Here is a 20,424-nt window from a genome sequence, read left to right on the forward strand (position 1 = left end):
GTGTAGCCCTGGCTGTCCTGGAACTCACTCTGTAGACCAGGCTGGCCTCGAACTCAAAAATCCGCCTGGCTCTGCCTCCCAAGTGCTAGGATTAAAGGCGTGTGCCACCACTGCCCGGCAAGTCCTTTCTTTCAATAAACTCCTGAGCAGCCTCATCTTGGAGACAGGCTCCTGAGCTACTCATCTCATCAAGGAGGGAGTACTGGCATGGCCAGCCTCACATAGCAGCCGCCTTCGAGAGAGAGTGAAAAGCAGGCTGAAAGGGTGAGGAGCTGAAAAGGGGACCTTTGAGGTATTGATAGTGACAGTGATCACATAGGTGTGTCTCCTTGTCATAATTCCTCCAGCTGATTCATAGCTTGTACACCTCTCTGTAAACCTAGATCAGCAACATTTTAAAAATTTGTTTGTGCCCACCAGTGCACATGGGCAGAACCCAGAAGAGTCTTGCGTGGTCTCTCCTATCACACTCCACCCTGGTTCCTTTGAGGAACGAGTCTGTCTCTCTCTGAGTTTGGGACAACAACAAGCCCAATGACCCCCTACCCACTCCCCCTTCTCTGCTCTACTTGAAGATGAGCTGATAGGTATTAATGGGGCACCCAGCTCGTTTTCCAGGTGCTGAGATCAGAATTCTGGTCTTCATTACTGGGTCAGTAGTCACTCTTAACTGCTAAGCCAATTCTCCAACAACCCCCCACCCCCAGCCTTTTTTTCTTTTTTTTTTTAAATTAACAGGTTTGCCCAAGTAAAACAGATACAAAATGTGGCATGTGACACTGATGGCTCTGAGGTAAGAGATGGTGAGACTAATGAAGACCGTGGAGCTGTCCCTAAATGTGCCGCACCCTCCCCTGTTGACTTCAGGGTAGGGGAAGGTGAATTCAGGTATGGTATGTTTCTGCCCAGCATCTACATGACTTCTAAAGAAAGAAGAGGCAAAGTGAACAACTGGAATTTTAACTGGCTTTGGGTGTGCAGCCGGATGGAGTCAGCCCAGATTCTGCATCTGGTCTAAACAACCGAACAGACTGTGCAAAGCCCCGAGGAGCCAACTGTGTGAGCTCTGAGCATTCAGCAAAGCCTGTGAGGGACAAGGGGTCTGGGCTCTCCCAGAGGAGCAGCAGTCACCACACACCCCAGAACCCACTGTCCCCACCCAAGCGGAGTCTTCTCAGAGGCAGAGGAGAAGAGACTGTGATGCCCACAGCATCACGTGTGTTCTACCCCTAGCTCTACCTGGCAGTAGTCCAGAGGGCGGTCAGGTCCCTGGGGTCAGTCACTTAGCCTCTGTGAGCATGAATGGTAACGCTGCTGCTCCCCTCCTTCCCAGGGTTGCTGTGAGGGTTGGAGGATGGGATAAACAAGGCCCAGCACAGATAATTGCTCAATAAGCTCCACTGCTCTTACTGAGATATGGTTTTCGATTCTGGAATCTCACATCCTTCCTCTGTCCATTCCTGTGAGTGCCAAGGAATGTGGCCTCTCTTTTGGGATGCTCCTGCAGGGGTTTTCCAAGGCCAAGAGGTTAAAAGTGGCCCATTTCTTTATTTCCTCCTACCCTTCTGATTCCCTTTTAATATTGGCAAGACTGACCCCAGGTCCACGCGTGCCTACTGTTCCTGCTGACCACATACCCCCTTGGCCTTGCTCTCCCATCTGTGCCTTCGCTGGCAGCCACATTCCACTGCTGTCTGGGACACAGCAGGTTGCTCAGGCTGTCTCCTGACTTTGAGTAGGAACTTGCCAAGCAGAAGCCAATTGCGCTTTCCCTAGCAGCTTAAATTCATTGACCTGACCCCATGCAGCCTCCTCAAGGGACCTAGCCTTTTTTATTTATTTATTTATTTCTCCTGCCTGGATGGCAAATGCATATGTAGATGGAGGCAGAGGCATGGCATGAAGCTGAGGACTGATGTGAGGGCTTGGAAAGACAAGAAAGAATCCCTAGTCTTGTGAGACGGGGGATGACTGCTTTTGTAGGTGTCACTGCCACTGGTGCCACCAATTCAAGTCTGACTTCATGCTGGCATATATATATGTGTGGGAGGGACATCAGGTGTTTCTGACAAGCACAGGACGGATAGCAAGAAAAATAGTGTATGGCCGACTCCTGGAGCATATCATGATTCTGTCCGGAACCCGTGAGGCAGCGAGACCAAGCCAGAGCAAAAAGCAAGCAGAACACCAGAAGCCCTGGCAAGGACAGAGGATGGGGCAGATTTGGGATTTATAGGGAAGTGAGGGATTGGCAGGAGCTGCCTCCTGTACAGGGCAGAGAGCTGCTGTAGCAGGTTTAATGGCTGAGGCCCCTCCCACTGGGCAAGGAAAATCTGGTATATGTGAGTAGCTATGACAGCAGTCAGTCAAAACTGGGCCACAGGGGACTGGCCTGGAAAGTTTTATATCTGCCTCTGGTCCTGGTCCAAGCTCACTGCTTCCCGAACTGCCAGGATGTGAGAGGCTCCTCTACATTCTCCTGCTGCTATGGAGCCTGTCCATAATCCTTTCACCACCACAACAAACTAAAATAAATCTTCCTTCAGGGCATTCTGTCGGGGACTTTGTCATGGTGCTAAGAGAAGTAATGAATGCAGCCACTTCTCCAAGCCCACAAAGCTCCTAGCTCATGAAGACTGGTGGGTGGCTTGGAGAGAATGGTGTAAGGGGTGGCAAACACAGTCTTCCCACCTCACCACCACCACTTCATGATGAGGGTTTCTGGATAGAATGGGGCGGGGGGGGGCAGCTCTGCTGGCTTTCTGGCCTTCCTCACCCACCTTGCTGGCTTGCTGTATTCATGCCATCTACTTTTTGTCATTGTATCTACACCATCTCTTTGAGCATACCATGATGGTCCTCTTTGCCATCTAAAACAGAAAGTGGGAGTAAACCTGGAGTCATCACCCATCTTCCTTACTCTAAACTCATTCGAAAACCAAGCACAGTTCATTCTAAGTCTGGAATGCCTGTTGAATCCATTGCTACCATGATCTCCATTCAGGACTTCTGATCCTTTCCCAAACCATCTATCCAATTGACCAGTCCTGGGTACCAGGGGTTCTGGAGCTTAGTTAGACTGGAAACCAGCATTTCTCATATGCATTGCTTAGTTAGACTGGAAACCAGCATTTCTCATATGCATCACAATCACTCCAGGGACCCATTAACTTGCAGCCTGATGCCTTTACTCCAAGTCTCTCATTCAGAAAGTCTATATAAGGCATGAGAATTTGGATGTTCACCAAGGACAAGATGGTGTCGATGCATCTGATACATGAGCCACAGCGTGAGAACCTCTGTTCTAGAGTTCATTCTTACATAAATCCTGTCAATCCTTGGTTAACAAGCTCTAGCATCTCTCCACTATCTTCAGGACCCAGTCCTATCTCTTGGCTGTGATCCACAGGGGTTTTATCAGGTTTCCTCTTCAGTATCACACCAAACTATTGATGCCCCTTCAACCCATGATAAGGGAACACTGTACTCTTTATGGTCCTTAAATATGTTCTGCATTTCAGACCCTGCCCATTTTCCTCTGCTTGCAACTGACTCTCTCTTGTTGCTTGTCAAACTCTCACATATCTGTCAAGTCCGAGCTGACGATAACGTCCATTGGAAGGATCCTAGCATGTGAGAATGACCATCGTGGACTTTGGCTTCAGTGAGACTGGGCTTTGAATTCACAAACAATTTATGTGACTTAGAGGTAAACTCTCTAGTAAGTAGAAATTAACCTCAGCTTCTTTGTTGTGAGATATGAATAATAGTATTTATATGGCAAGATTGTTGGTAGAGGGGAAATGATTCATAAAGAATACCCGCAGGTACTAGGTGTTCAATAAACAATAGCTATGATTTTCATTAGCTCTGCTCTAAAGTCTTGCCTGGCTTCTAAAGCTTAATGAGTTCCTCTCTTCTCTGCTCCCATAAATTTGGTACGTGATCCCACTTTGCATATATCTCATGCTATGGCTTCATGTTATATACTGAGCCTCATGCCCCATGGAATTGGGGCAGTAATATGAATATTAAAGAGTAGATTCTCCCAGGAGACTTTTGGGCATCAGGCTTCACAAGCTATAGGCATTTTCATAGGAGGAAAATCTACTACAGAGGGATAAAACTCCCCATTAGAGGGTTTGATGGGTGAGCCTAGAGCATCGGCTGGGTCGGGGGCCATGCTTACTCCTTAGACAACATATAACCTGCACTGCTGTACTTCAAGTTTTTCTGTATTCAGAATGTTAACTCTAAGATTCAGCCTGAAGCCACAACCAAGATTAGGTCAATACATCTAGGGGTAGGTAATATTGGCTGGCCAAGGATAGGAGTGCATAAGCAGGGGCCTAGCTTCAAAAGTCACATTCTACTTGGGAAGGAATGAATTCAAGGACCAGGCTTAGTAACCTCTGAGACAGGCTGAGGGAGAAACCAGAAGCAGAATTCCCAAAACTGGGTGGTGAATGAGAATGGCTTTGGTGACTAAGGCAGAGGCTAAGTCCCTGATTACTCTCTCAAAAACACATGTGACCTCAGACTAGACCTAGTACATAGACTATTCTGTATCTAGGTAACACACCCACCTCTGTCACAGGGGTAAGGGACTGAGGCCAAAGAATCCTTAGAAGAAGTCATGATGCAACTGTCCCTAATTGTCTACAGGAGACAGTTTCTTGTTCAAACCCCCAGATCCTCTGCTGTCCATCTCTCTGTGTAGCTGCAAGCCATCCCCTAGAAAGTTTAGGGACCTTAATTAACACATTCTCATTTCCTCTACATACCCCTTCTTCCCCTTAACAGCTGGCACTCAGCGGGGAAGGCAGAAATAATCCCAGTGAAGTGACTCTTCTGATACATTTCCCAGGCGCCCCTGGGGTTTGGAGAAGTTCCCAGTCTGAAACCGCCAAGATAGCTCCAAACCTAAGTGAAACGTGCCCACTTCAGATTTCTCCAATCAACACCTTCAGTGGCAAAGTAGCAACACTGGGATCTAAAGACCCACAGGCGAGACCCCGAGGCCTTCCCTCAATCCTGCAGCTGCCTTCTCTGGGCCTCAGTCTCCACAGTCCCAAGAAAGGGTGGGGCCCTGCCCACTTACTAGGAGGTCTGGAGTCAAGCTGTGTGCAGTCTCCAGTGGCATGATGATATCATGTTCAGAACTGTTCACTTTGGACTTTTCTGGCAGGTACTTAGACCTGTCTGTATTTTGTTTACGTGATGAATATTTCTCCTACCTCTATTTCACCTCACACATAGCTTCCAAAGATAGAACCCCCATCTGATCTCCAATACCCTACTGCAGTGACGGATGGATGTGTCAGAGGTGTGAAATCAGTCTGCTGACTGATTCCCAGAATGTTTTCTTGTCTGACCCTTGGCCTGACTGCCAAGATACTATAGACCTGCCAATGAGTGTTCTCCCTAGAATGCCAAAGATGGACTTATCCCATTGACACCTGGCACCTTGTCTTGCCAACCTAGTGCTTCTTTGACTGTGTTTCATGTCCCACATCCATTGTATAAGGAGGTCAACATACACACGGTGACCATGCTTTCCCTCAAGGAGCTGCCAGGCAAGTTTCTAGTCGGGTGGCTTTCTGCTCTTACTCTTGCATTGTGCTACGAGAGACTTTGGTCTTCCCATCACTTACCCCTTAGGGAACCTTGTTTGAAAGCTGGGGTCTGCCCTTCCCTTTTCTGTTGGAGAATTCCCAGAGAACTCTGTATCTTGTTTTAAGACCCAGTGCTTTCAGGCATGAGTCAGTGGAGGCTCCATCTCCCCTGGCTATAATTGTGTGTGCTCCCACACAAGAAGTAGGGGAGGGGATATGGTGTTATGCTCATAACAGGACTACCCATGATGTTTGATTTCTCATTGCCATGACAATGACTTACAGTTTCAGAGACTAGAGCCCATCATAGTTAGAAAGGTGAGTGGCAGGAATGTGAGGTGAGTGAGGAATCAGAGGCTAAGAAGACCACAAGCAAAGTCCACTTACCATCTTCAAAGCCCCACCCCTAACAGTACACTTCCTCCAGTTAGACCCCACAGGCCAATGTTCTATAGCCTCCCAGAGCAGCACCACCAGCCAGGGATTGAGAATTCAAACACACCAGCCTGTTACAGGGTGGGGCACATTTTGCATTCAAACCGCAATACCCCACTTTCTAGATACAGGGTTACAGGCATTTGTCAATCAAATGTCACTCTCAAACAGATCCCTGAGAGCTTCCTTGCTTATGTTCCTGGACCAGCTGATTCCTTCCCCTCCACCCTAGTATGCATATGCAGAGGATTGGGACTCTCCACTCAGGATATTCACTGACACAGTCACCCATTCTCATGTTCCCATAGCACAGTGGGAAGAACATGAGCCTGCAGGCTGAAGAAGGTGTTGGTCTAAGCTCTGATCATATAATGTGTGTCTGGGTGTGGGTTCATTGCAGAACTTTCCAAGTTCCTATGTGTTCATTGTGAAACAGGGTAATAATCCCTATCGCATAGCTACCTGGGATAAATGGAACAGGGAGCCTGGTACTCTTAGCAGGCATTTGGAGATAACAGCCCCTCCTCCCTCATCCTTTCTTTCTTTGTTGCTTAGATATGGGCTAGGGAGAGAAATGACCAATTGTCTGAGGCAGACATGACCCTATTCTATTCTGTGACAATGTCAAGGGGAAACAGAGGGAAGAATAGTTCTGAAAACTCATGGATGGACTTCCTCCAAAACCAGGAGACAGAGAGTGTTGCTAGGCCTCTCATCCATGGCAGGCTGTGGCTCTGGAGGCCCCACTGTGGTCTTCTGCAGAATGAAAGCCTCACTCCTCCTGGTGGGAAGCTGAGAGAGCCCTGTGCATGCTAGCAATTACACAGTCATTCAGAAGAAAGCAAGAGGCTAAGCAGACCTAAAGGGCTTTTACTGGATTTTAATCAAGCACACCTAAAAGGACCTGAGGACCCCACAATAGCCTTTAGAGAACTCAAATGAGATAGTGCCATTCAGGGGGGCCTGGATAGTGGAGGGAAAGGGAAGGTACCTGTGACCCAATATGGGTTCATGTCTTGGCCCTTTATCTCCCCAGTCTGAATCAAGCAGAAGCAACATGGACTGCCTTTCTTCCCAAGTGATCATGGTTTACAACCACAGTCATACTTTGCACACACAAGGAAACAGTCCAGAAAGGGCTTTCTGGGCCAGCCATTCCATTCCTATTCTCTTGAGAGGCAGGGCAGCCTTAACTTGTGCTTACAAACTGACACGAAATGCAAGCCTCCCAGTTTACTAGGTGATCTAAGTGTTAAAATCCCCCTACTCTCTCCATCACTCCTGGGTATCCCCAGCATTACCCTGTTCAGGTTCATGCCATCTTCCTGAATCATTGGCATCTGTCTAATGAAATGATGTGCACATGGTATCCACCCTCTCCCCTGCTGAGTAACCCCTGGACCAAAGTCAAGCTGCCATTCTTCTCTAAATACAATAAACTGACTGCCCAGTCTTCAGTCAGTAGCACCCACCAGTTGTCTGAACACTGCTTTACATATCCAAACACAAGAACCGGTAACTGGCTCCTGAATATAACCTATTCCTCTCTGGCTCTTCTTATGCCTGATTATGGTTGTCTGGAGCTAAGAGCATGGTAATAAATGAATCTCAGCATCCATGACACCCAGAATGTCCTTTCTACAAAGATGATCCTTCTTGACCTCTCTGGGATCCCCGTCTTGGCTGAGAGGAATGCACTCCAAGACATCCATCAGATGCCTGGAACAGGACAGAATTCCAAACTCTACAATGTTTTATCGTCTTCACTGAGCATCCATTACACACTATGTCTGTAACTTCTGCAGCTTGAGGTACAAGAACAAAACTAGCCTTCATTTTCCCTCCTGCTTCACAGTCACACAGACAGGGGATTCATTCTTACCATGGATCTTAGCAACACAGAATGTAATATTTTTTCCTTATTAAGTTGAGAGTTTTACCCACTCACCTAAGGAAGTATTTTATGAAAGGGTTTATCTTTGACACATCTGAAAGTATCACTTTCAGTATCAGTACTTTTGTGCTTTGGGGACATTATTAAGTAAAATAAGGAGATGACAACAACTGGGATACCAGTATTGTCATATTTTATAGACAGTGACTAAGGGGTGGGTAATATATACAGTCTAGATACACTGGGCAAGAAAGATGATTCATCTGATCATGTTATTCATAATGACACACAAGTTAAAATTTATGAACAATCTATTTCTGGAATTTTGCCTTTTGTACTTGCAGGTCCATGGTTTATGATGGGCATCTGAAGCCACAGCAAATGGGCTTCAGATGAGCAGAGACTCTTCTACTCTGCTGAGCTGGCTTTGCCTTTGTGTGTTCTTCCCTGAGCCAACCCCAAAATTGGTTCATACTCTGCCAGAGCTATCACTACCCAAGTGAGGTTGTTTAAGTTCTTCAACTGTTTTGCAACAGTTTCCTCGTCTGTACATTTGGTTATTGTGGGGATTTGGTTAACAGGGTTGGTCAAGTGCTTAAAACAGCACATGGTGGATCTGGGAAGATGCTTGGTGGGTTAAATGTTTGTCACGCAATCTTGACTATCTGAGAATCCACGTCAAAAGTCAGGCAGCAGCATGGTGTCTATAATCCTAGTGTACCCCTACAGAGAGGAGGGAGGTGGAAACAGGAAAACACCTGAAAGTTCACAGGCAAGAAAGCTTTGGGTATGCAGCAGTGAACAAGAGAGACCCTGTCTCAAGTAGAGTTTCATTTTAGGTAAAAACTGCATGTACACACACGCATGCACACACACACACACATGCTGGCTCATAAATGCACACACACAACAACAAACACCCTAAAAGATAAAGTTCAAATTAGTGAACTGAGGATGTCATTCAGTGGTTAAGTGTATGCTTAGCAAGCATGAGGTTCATTCCCCATCACCATCGGAAACATGTAATGTGTCAGCCTTTGTCATCCTATGACGCCATTCTTACAGCTGTAATTAATATATCACATGTCATACTGTACAGTAATTCTTAGTTTTCTCATCTAACTCTTTGAATAGATTCCAGACCTTTTACAGGTAATCCCTCATATTTAAGCAGTTCTTGACAGGAAGTAGGCATTTTGATGAATGAGTGAAGTGTGGAGTTATAATTCAAGGCTACCTCTGCCCAATGGTTGAGAGCAAACCTTCATGGGGAGGGCAATGCAAAAATACCCCCTCACCACATCATGGCTGCCATGGGGGAGGGGAGGTAAAGAACTAGAGAAACACTCATCTGGGGGCCCTGGATCAATTTCTCTCTGTTAAAGAATGCTGAGTACCGTTCTATGACCTATTTGCAGTTAAAATAGTCTCTGGCTTCAAGGTGGAAAGTGATCTCAGGGGACTATTTGAATTTTCTTTCAGTTCAGCAAAATGTCTCTGGCCAATCTTCCCAGTGGATTGAGGCCACGGACAGCCACCTCTCTGGGTCTCTGGCAAAGTCCCTTCCCAGGAGAGGAGATGGAACAAGGCATTTCAGCTTCATTTACACTTAATTCGTCAAAATGTCATTGGTAAGAGCTATTTGATGTCCCAGGCTTATGAGCCTTGAATCTAAGCCTTGCAAAGCTCTTTTCCCTTTGAACCTAAATGTGCCATTCTGCCAACATGGGGCCTGCATGCCAACAGGGTGCTTTGCTCTGAACCATGAAGCTAGATGGGGGCACTCCATCTGATGAATGTGCCTACCCTTACCCAAGCAGGGCCTGAGAATGGCTAACTCTGGCAAAACAAATCCAAATTCAAAGTTCTCCACACAGCCACCCTCTCCCTGCTCAGACTCAGTCCCAGCAGGGTGCTGGCCCTCTGGCCTGCTTCTGCGAGTCCCTGTTCTTTCATTCCCAATACACTACTCCCAACGCTAGTGGCATCTATGTGTAAGGCATGCTGGGATGATTTTCACACATATTTAGGAAGTGCTTGAATGCTCTTCTTCAACTAACATGCCATGTACCCCGGCAATACCTTGTGCAAGGAAGTGATAACTGGCCAAGGCTCTAAGAACACCGCCAGAGATAACCCTGTCTCTACATCTCATTTAACTGCACAGGGAGCTGCTATAGTTTTTTCTTCATAAATCTTGAGACTCTGTCGAGTCCCAGGCCCTCTGTGAGGGTTTCCCTTAATATCGTTCCATCTCCCCCATTGCTGAAGTTTCAGCTGCATTGACCTAGCTTTCTGTCCAGGGCGGTTGTGGAAGACAGCCCTGTCCATGGACATCCAACACCTCATCCGTTGGTGTGACCAAATGGCCTCAGAACATCTTCCTGGGCCAATCCACCTTCTGCTTATCCTTGAGTTTGTTCTGTCACAGATAATCCCTTGAGATCCCTCCTGAAAGGTGACTCTTTAGCAGCTACATTTTAGTGACTCACAAAGGGCCACTCCCTTGCCTCCAGAGGGAGCTCAGCAGGGGTGGCCTGGCTGAGGCCCTGTCATCGCGTTGTTCTCAACTGTCCATGTCTGCTCTTGCTGCCCTTCCCTCTTCATTGTGGGTGCTTGGGCTCTAATCCAGAGACTTCCTGGGGCTGCTAATAAGGTGAACATGCAGGACCCCTTGGGCTCCTCAACTTCAGGCAGACTTAAAGACAGGGAGGTCTCATGGTTCAGACCCACATAACTCACCAGCTCAGCCCCCAGATGTGTCCTACCCTTCAGGTCTGTCTTTGGTGCCTTGGGATCCAAGTCCAATGGCACCTAGGGTTGGCAGCCAAAGGAGTGGAAGAGGTGATGACCTCTGACATGCGTTGCAGTCAGCGTGAGCTGGGACTGATGACGGATGCTCTTCTCCCAGCTCTATACTGCTTGCTGAGCAGCAGTTCCATCTGACCTTCAAGACTGACACACCTGCTGCGGTACAGAGCCAAGAGCAGCTGTTGCTCTAACACTATGACATGGGTTTGTTCCCATCCTGCCAGGCAATCCTAACCCCTTCCTCATGTTTCCTTGGAATGGCAGTAAGCGTTGGCCTTGGTCTTAGTTTCTGTTTTCCAGAGAGGCTCGTACAAGACAAAGCAAAGATTTCCTGAGTGCCCAATGTGTATGTGCCTGTGTGTGTGTGTGTATAAAACTTTTCACAAAATGGTCCTTCTAGATGGACAGTGTTGCAGTGAAGCAGCAAGCAGCAAGGGCAGAATAACTGACGTTAGTACACACAACTGGCAAGTAGATGCTGAAATCTTTGTTTATACCCAGACAACACCAAGATCAGCATTCTCCCAGATCATGAGCACTGAAGTTAGACAGCCCAGGCTATGAACTTACTACCTGCACCAATTAACTTGACTTCTCTGAGCCTTCACTTCCTCATCTGTGTAGGAAACAGATTTGATCTGATTACCTCTGAGGTCTTCTCCAGTGTGGATGCTCAGTAGCCCCAACAGTGTCATGGGGAATACTGTAGCACCAGCTTCTGTTTTGGTACTGCTTGGGAGAAAATATCTTTGAGGATGGATCTGGGCCTAGATCTCCTGTATCCTTGGGGAGCCTTGGTAGAACCTGGGGATAATGATGTCTGACATCCCCCATTTCTGTCCAGGGACAGCCCCAGTGACATCCAGACACCTTGTTACATGAAAAGCTATTTCCATGTGACCCAGACAGTCACTACGCATTCTCAAGAGGGTAGGCCAGTCATCTCCCCAGGGAAAGTAGCACTCACTAGTGTCCCCACCTCTCTAGACAAGATCCACTCTCTTTAGATTTTCTCTCAAAATTCCATGTACTCTGCCTCCCTTGAATATAGTCCACAATTATATACAAATATGGTTAGTTACAACTTTCTGCCTTGCTCCCTAGCTACAGTTATACAGTCACTGTCCATACTTATGTGGTCTCATATATCTCTAATGTCTAGAAGAGTGGAACATATTAAATAAGTGCTCATTGAGTTAATGGACTAGCTATACAATACCATGTCCCCGAGTTTTGATGAGATCAAAATAGCACTGTTTTGTTGGAAGACAAGCTGGGTGAATTTTAAGATCCTTGTCTGATTGCCCAAGTCACTCAGTATGTAGATGAATGCCCTCGAATTCCAGGATCTTCTCCCTCTCTGCAGCCCATGTCACAGCTCATTAGGGGGCTAATAAGGAGATAGCTGTTCAGTGACTCCTCCATCCCCAAAGTCTTCCTGCCAGACACCAGGCAGCCGGGGGTGGGGGGTGGGGAGGACTAAAGAGCTTGGCTCAAGGTGACCAAGGATACTGATGAGGGGCAAAGAAATGGCTTGAAGTTTCAGCCTGCTGTGGGCTAACTTCGAAGCTGAGCCTTCATGGAAAAGTTACCAAACAAGTGTTCTAAAGGGGTCTGAGACTATAAAGAGCATTGGTTGCTTTTCTGCATCCATTCAGGGCGTGTCCACATCTCCAAGCCCCTGGTGTCCTAGTTACTTTTATAGTTCTGTGAGAAAAGACCATGACCAAGGCAAATTATAGAGGAGACTGTATAATAGGGGCTCATGGTTCCAGAGGGTTAGAGTTTATAACCTGCATGGCAGCGGGCAGGTAGGTATGGCACTGAAGTAGTAGCTGAGAGCTCACATCTGATCCACAAACAGGAGGGAGGGAGGGAGGGGGAGGCAGGAGGAGAGGCAGGGGTGGGGGAGGGGGAGTTCTACCAACTGGGGACCAAGCAACCTATGAGAATCATTCTCATTCAAACCACCACATCCTGGGACCTTGCTGAAGCTTCTGCTGACCTACTGGCCTTCCAACCCCAGCTTCAGTCTGGGAGCAAGACCTTATTTTTGAACAGGCTCACTCTGAACCTGAGGCCCTCTGGGTAGCTCATAATTCCCTGCTGGGGTTTCCTGTTCACCCTGCTGGGGCCCTAAAGACCCAGCTGCTGTCTGGGCTGCCTGGCCTGGCCTCAGCATCCTCCCTGATTAGCTCTTAAATACCTCTTCTACAGCTCTCACTTACATAGAACTCTTTGTAGTCACTGACAGTAACTACTGCTTCAACAATCTAAGTAATATTTATAGCCTCAAAGACAGGGATTAAAAAATGTTACAACCTAAGTTTGGCACACAGAAAGGATTAAAGTCTTATTATTGTCATAGAGGTCTTATCTTGGAGACAGTTGTCCTGAGACATGAGATGTTGGGTGATTTTTGTCATGGTGTAAATATCATAGCGTTCATAAAGACACCTATGATGTCACTAGGCAATATAATCTTATGAGACCATCATCATATGTAACATGCAAGCTAAGACAGCTATGATATCACAGACAATATAACCTTATGAAACCATCATCTCAGATGAAAACACCTCTCTCTAGGTAGCACATGATTATCATTCAATGAGAAAAGAGATCTGGGCTTGAATCCCAGCACTATTTAATACAGTGTAACTAACGAGTCATTAAGCTTGAGTCCTTCAGACTGTTCATGTGTGAATGCAGACAGCAACAATCCAAGGAGATCAGAGATACTGAATGGAGAGCCCGGCACCATCAGCCCATTCTAGGAGGCCATGGAAACTGTCTGCCTTGAAATCACAGAATGGAGATCAGAGTTCAAGCTTAAAAAGGACCAAGACATGCACTGTTTGTATTCAGTCCTCTTTGCCTGTCCTGGTCATTAAAACTCAACTGTAGAAACATGGACAGTGAATTAGCAATGGTTTCATTAATTTCTACAGTTGTTGATCGTGTCTACAAGGAAAACAATATTTTTTCCCAGAAGAAATTTTTGTGCCCTTGCTTTAACCTGACAGAAGACTGGCATTCTGAAGTGACCTGAAATCTAATCAAGTCACCCATTTACCCTGAAAACCGACAGCACATGCTGGTACACCTTGACTCTTGATCTGTAAACAGTTGCCAATAATGGGGAAAAGAACACAAGAAGTAACAAGTGAGCCATCATCGTGACCCACACCTCTGTCACTTCAGCCCTAGCTCCTGATGTTGCCACATTTCCCATTACATCTTTCACACATCAAAGTCAGCTGATGTAGGTGTCCTTTGCTCTCCCGGGGCTTGGACCAGGGAGTGTCAATGAGCAACAAAACCATCAGAGCAAACAATTAAAACACAGGAATCATCCAAAAATAGTACCCAACGTTCAAATCCAACTTTCTCCAGTGCTGGGTGGGGAGAACCCTGGAATAGGAATCATAGCCATCATTTTTACTATTTGTCTCACTAAAGGTTTCTGGAATGAATAGGTAAAGATAAGTATGACTGGCCAAGTACATAAGACAGAGAGCAGATACCATGCCCCCAGCACCCTCCCACCCCCACATAAGTACAGACCATTAGACTCCTTACCCGAGCAATCAGCTCCCCAACCATGCCTGTCCAGGTGCCGTTGGCCTCAGGTACGCCGTAAACACCATCCCCAACAAGGCGGATCTTGTAGTTGAACCGTAGGATCTCAGCCAACTCCTTGAGCATGTCCACACAGAATCCCTCGTATCGGTCATTGCCTTCCATCTCCTGGTGATTCCCCTTCAGCATTAAGTATGGGTTTTCCTGCAGCAAAACTGGGCAGCTGTCAGTCTCATCTTAGCCCTGGCATTGCAGTCATGTGGGGAGGGGAGGGCTGAGCACAGGAGGTTGGGGACTTGGGATAGGAGGAGAGATATAGCTTGAGTAATAGCCTTAGAAGTAGTGATCAGCTGCCCTCTTCTACCCGCTCCCCAAAGTACTCCTTCAGGAGAATTCTCTTATCAAGAACACACAAGAGTCCCACTGCATAGAGCCAAGGTGAAACCCCTTTATGCAATTAGAAGTCATCATCTGGCCCCTGGGCCAATTTTTTTTTTTTTTTTTTTTTTTTTTTTTTTTATGCACAGACTATTGCTAAGGAATGCAAAGATACTTCCAAGATAGCAGGCTAAGTAAAAATACAGACATGGCGAATGGATGGAGAAAATATGATGCACACATAGGAATATTACTTAGCCAGAAAGCAGAATGAATTCATGTCATCTGCTTAAAAAAATGAAAGAAAAAAGGAGAAAAAAACCTAGAAATTGAGGTTATCATGTTAAGAAATAACTCCAACTCAGGAAGAAATGTTAAAGCGTATATGTTTTAACAGAAAAAAACAGGTTTCCAAAATATGCCTTTAATCCCAGAGCTTGGGAGGTAGAGGCAGGCAGATCTCTGTAAGGTCAGGGTTCACCTGTTCTACATGGCAAGATCTTGTATAAAAGTTTTAAAAGACCATCCACATAAACAAACAGCTGTACTGCAAGGCAGAGAGCACTGGGAAGCAGGCAGGCCACTCTGGTAGATGTCTAGAGAAAGTGTCACAGAGAAGGGAGATCCACATAGGCTCTCTGCAGAAAGATGTGGAAACACTGGTAGACAAAAACGTGGGGGGTTGGGCCATTCTGGTCCAGGGAAGGACATGCACAGATACAAGTCCGTGTGAGAAGGGGTGTGGCCCATGAGGGGTCTCCAGGGTAAGTGGCCCATGGTTATGCCAAAAAGGTTAGGTGGAGAAACAGAGAATGGAAAAAAAGGGGGGTAAACATGGGTCCAGATGTGGGATGAGGCCATTGTATGTCAGATGAGATGGAATGGAGGAGCATTTTGGGTTTTGAAAACATTAAAACGTGATTAAAAAAAGCACTAAGTGCTGACAAGGAGCATGCTCTGTTGTGATATATGAGCAAGTCCTGAGCACATGTAGCTCAGGCCAGACTGGAGAGAGCTAGAAGAACATAAAGTCACAGGAGGTCAGCTCCATGCCTGGCTGTACATCAGGAGTAGGAAACAGGGGTCCTAAGACCCTTGGCATTTGTATTGATGACTGGTGATGGAGTCACAGTGGCCGTGGATGGCTGGGCAGAAAAGAAGATAGAGGGCATGCTGTGGTTGGAATGAGGGTAGCCTATACAGGGAGGGAAGACTGATGGAGATTAAACATGTGGGTGAGGGCAAGGCAGGGCAGTGGTTTAGAATGCGGGGCATCATGGGAAAGAACTAATTCAGGGCAGGCTAAGAGTGATGGAGAAGCACACCTTCAAGGGAACTAATATTAGAAAGGATGGAGAAAGAAGAATAGCCATGTAGCACAATAACACCAGCAATCAGAGGCTGACAACGAGGAATGAAGGGGTTGGAAAGTCCAGGGGAAAAAGCCAGAAGAAGGAGAAGATGGCTCTTCCCACTCAGAAAAGAGCACAGCTGTGTGCCGCTGCTGAGTCTTGGTTACAAGACCTTTCCAAGCAGGCGTGGAAGGTGTATGGGACTATAAGAATCCGGCTGTAAATGAATAAAGCAATGTATGGCCAACTAGATAAGGTAGCCTCACAAAGATCCTGTCTACCTCAAAGTCACACCTCTCTGTGCCCAAGAATGTGCCATCTGTGATGCCCAGTTGTATGGTAGTATCTTTAGGCTTCATTTTAAGAAGTGAGGGGACAGGGGTCATGTGATGACAGGTAACAAGGAATTCCTGCATATCAGGGAGGTTGGAGAAGGCAGAACACGAGGGGTCACCTGTGGGCCCAGATTCCAGGAAGCACCCTGGTGGAGACAAAGCTGGGAAGAGGTCTTGGGCACATACAGATACAGAGAAGAGTCAAGCTGGTGCCAGCCTGAGTCATGTTAGGAGCATGTAGGAGGAAAGGTTCAAGGTATGTGCTGAGTGTGGGTCTGAAGAACTGCACAGGGGCTGGGCAGGACTGGTACAGAAAGAGATGCACACAGGGATTATGGAGGCTCCACACAGAAACAGCTGAACATCCCAGCAGAGGGATATGTGCAATGCTGAGCTGTTCTGCTCAAGTCAAAGGGAGCTTCTACACAGAGTGAAGGAGGAACAGACAGACCAGAGATCTGAGATTGGGAGAGCAGTTTGAACATCAGGAATATGGAATGCTGTGTGTCCCATCAGGAGCAGGTTGTACGTCATGGGTGTGGGCTCTGAGTTGAAGGTGCTGTGGGACTCAACTTGTGATGGAGTCCATGGTCATGACCATGAGATGAGTTAGTCTTCTCACCTACCACACAGGCTGTCCTCGGCTCAAGGACTGCTCCATGTCACATTCATCTCCATCCCGTCCCAGCTAATGTAACTCATGCGGACCTTGGACTCACATTGTTTCTGACACCGATGCGTTTATTAGAATTACCTCTAGGCTCAGGCCAAGGTGTCTGTGAAAGTCATCCAATGCTTCCCCATTATACCCCAAGGCTGTGTGGCTCTCACATGTGGCATGAGTGGGATTTGAGGCCATTACTTCCCTCATTGTCACCCCCTGATACCTGCTAATTATGAGTAAGGCCTCTGCCTTGTGGACAGCACATGCTGAGGGGTTCTACTCTAGAATGAGATTTTTTTTATTATTTCTTATTTTTCAGTTAGTCTAAGAAATGTCATGAAATTCTCCTTTCACTTACTCTACTCTCAAGTTCACTTAGAATCCACTGTTGTGTTCAAAGGAAATGTTCATAGGATTGATCTTGGAGGGAAGAGAGGTACTGGACAGCCAAAGGATTGGTAGGCCTGGGACTCTCTGGCACTTTGACAAATGAGGGAGGCCGAGCGCTGGCTCGTCCTCAGCTGTAGTGCTGGGAGAACCTGAGGAGACACTTCAGCTATGTGTTTAACACGGGACACAGCACAGAGATTAGGTTCTGAAAACAGGAGCTGTGGCTGATCCCACGTGTCCCTGGCAGTAGTGAGGTGACAGGGCAGTGTCCTGAATTATGGGATGATCGCTCAGGATCACCATTTGCTTGATCACAGAGGGCTTGATTAGCACCTTTGTTCCTAGTAAAAGCTTCTGGTTTGGATGGGCCACCTCATATCTGCACAGGAAACAGGTTTCCTTTGAACTAGCTTCACACAGAAGTTCTTGCCAGTACCAGCTTCTCAAGAACTTCTGTGTTGATCTGAACATATAACCACAGGCATGCATACACAGACACACACACACAGACACACATACACATACACACACACACAGAGACACACACACACACACATAGACACATACACACATAGACACACAGACACAGACACATACATACAGACACACACAGACACACACACACAGATACATAGACACACAGACACACACACAGAAACAGACTCACACACACATAAACACACACAGAGACACAGACTCACACACACATAGTCACACACACACAGACACACAAACACACACACACACAGACATACACAGACACACACAGACACACAAACATACATACACACACAGACACACACATACACACACACACAGACACACAGATACATACATACAGACACACACAGACACAAACACACAGATACATAGACACACAGACACACAGACACATAGACACACAGACATAGACACATACATAGACACACACACAGACACAGACTCACATACACATAGTCACACACACACAGACACACACACATAAATACACAGACACAGACATACACAGACACACACACAGATACACAGACACATACACAGACACAGACATACACAGACACACAGACATACACACACAGACACACAAACACACATACACACACACAGACACACACAGACACAGACATACACAGACACACACAGACACACAAACACACATACACACACACAGACACACATACACACACAGACACACACACACACACACACACACACACAAGCACGCACCAACAGCTTCCCTGTCTAAGAAGATGACCTTCTGGCTTTGACACAGCAGAATCCTCTGGCATCGTCAGATTCCAGATGTGAGGAGACAAGAAGCACAGCCTAGCAGGTTCCCTGCTTCCTGCCCCAACTTAGAGTAGCTTTTCAAGCATTTCTCAAAATTCCTGCCTCCAATTCTGTTCAAAGGCATTCCCACACCCAGACTCTAATTTTTAAGTTCCTATGTGCATCAGGCACCCCAGTACACGAGGCACCCCCATTCGTGAAAGGGATGTAAGGAGTCCATGAGATAGGTCTGGTCAGAGGGGTGTGGAGAAAGCCAGGGGCAGAAAAGGCAAGAGTCACAAGAGGAGACTCCAGAGTAGAGATGACCTTTGGGCTGAAGAAAGGCTTCCAGAGGGGAGGGAAGAGCAGCATCCCATCATGGAGGTATGGGGAAGTGAGCAACCCTGGGCCCCAAGGCTGCACGGAGTAATGCTTGATACAGTGGTTATTTGTGTATGATGGGTTTAGAACCCAAACTAAGGAAGGAAATAACTGAGCAGTTGTGAGTGTCGTGGGGAGATAGACTTAGCAAGTGGAAGGGGAGCCTGGGAGGTCTCCACCAGTGACTGGGGACAAAGAGGCACAGGAGAAGGATGAACTCTGGACTAGGCTGTGAGACTGAAAGAAGGGGAGAGACTCAAGTTACACTGATAGGAAAACCGGTGGAGGGAGGGCCAGCAGTCAAGCCCACAATGGATGGAGGGCCCTGCCCTACCTTCCCTCCAAAACCCACAGCTTTGTTAGGTTGTTCCCGGTTCTCAGCTGGATGCGGGCCGCAGCACCACGCAGCACCACCTGATCTTCCTGCCATTCTAAGTGGTCCAGGCGAGCAAAGGAGCTGGGCGCTGGAGAGGCTGAGAGACTGAGGTTTCCCTTCCTTCCCTCCAGCTGTTTTCTGACAATGGGATGGGGGAGGGGTGGGAGCAGTAAGTGACTCCTCCCCTGTGTCTTGCCTCCACTCAGATGCTGCCCCTTTAATGAGGCTCCTCTGACCACCCAGAAATTGATAAGGCCTGCCATTGCTCCCAGACCATCTTCTAATGCACGGTTTGACTAGAGGTTAAGCATCTTTAACTCAAATGGTAAACCTGAGCTGCTTCAAAATCTAAAACATTTGAAGAGCTAACAGGACCCTACCAGGTGTTTCCACGTCTAGAATTTCTCATTAAGGATGTTCAACTAGCAATGTCTATGAAAATATACCCAAACCTTCCAATAAGGGAGACTCAATATTTGTTGACATTTTATGACCTGCCTTATATCCCACGGTAAAACAGAAGATCCTGACAGGCAGGGATTTTTGTCTTTGGTTCTTTGATGTTTCCTGAGTACCTTGAAGAGTGCCAAGCATATAGAAGCACCCAATAAATATTCCTTGGATGAACAAATGGAAACATTCAGTGTCATTCCCCAAATGAAGGGAAGGATGAATGACAGTGTACAGGATCCTAAGTACTATGTACTCATGATCCTGGGTTACACTTTCCCCTTTTCAACCATGCCTGTTCTCAGGAAAGCCTATGTTTTCCAGCATTTTCTAAGCACCTAACAGCACTCTCCCTTGCTCTCTTTTTTCCTCTGCAACTGCTTCCTGTCTTTTGGCATCCATCACAAATTATGCTTTCTCAGGCTTTGCTGACCTCCCCACGGCTCTCTCCTCCACATCTCAGGGCTCCAGCTTCCCACCTCTTTTCTTGGT

General features: G+C 46.9%; 1 protein-coding gene across 3 annotated transcripts in view; it reads right to left on the bottom strand.

The window, feature by feature from the left end:
* Grik4 (glutamate ionotropic receptor kainate type subunit 4) overlaps positions 1–20,424 on the bottom strand; it is a 433,126-nt gene that overhangs the window by 63,181 nt on the left and 349,521 nt on the right. For all 3 annotated transcript variants that reach the window (XM_031343459.1, XM_031343458.1, XM_031343457.1), the window contains one exon: positions 14,338–14,541. In XM_031343459.1, the coding sequence (XP_031199319.1) occupies positions 14,338–14,541 (204 nt within the window). The remainder of the gene's footprint in view (positions 1–14,337; positions 14,542–20,424) is intronic.

This window comes from Mastomys coucha, unplaced genomic scaffold (assembly GCF_008632895.1).
Source record: "Mastomys coucha isolate ucsf_1 unplaced genomic scaffold, UCSF_Mcou_1 pScaffold23, whole genome shotgun sequence".
NCBI lineage: Eukaryota > Metazoa > Chordata > Mammalia > Rodentia > Muridae > Mastomys > Mastomys coucha.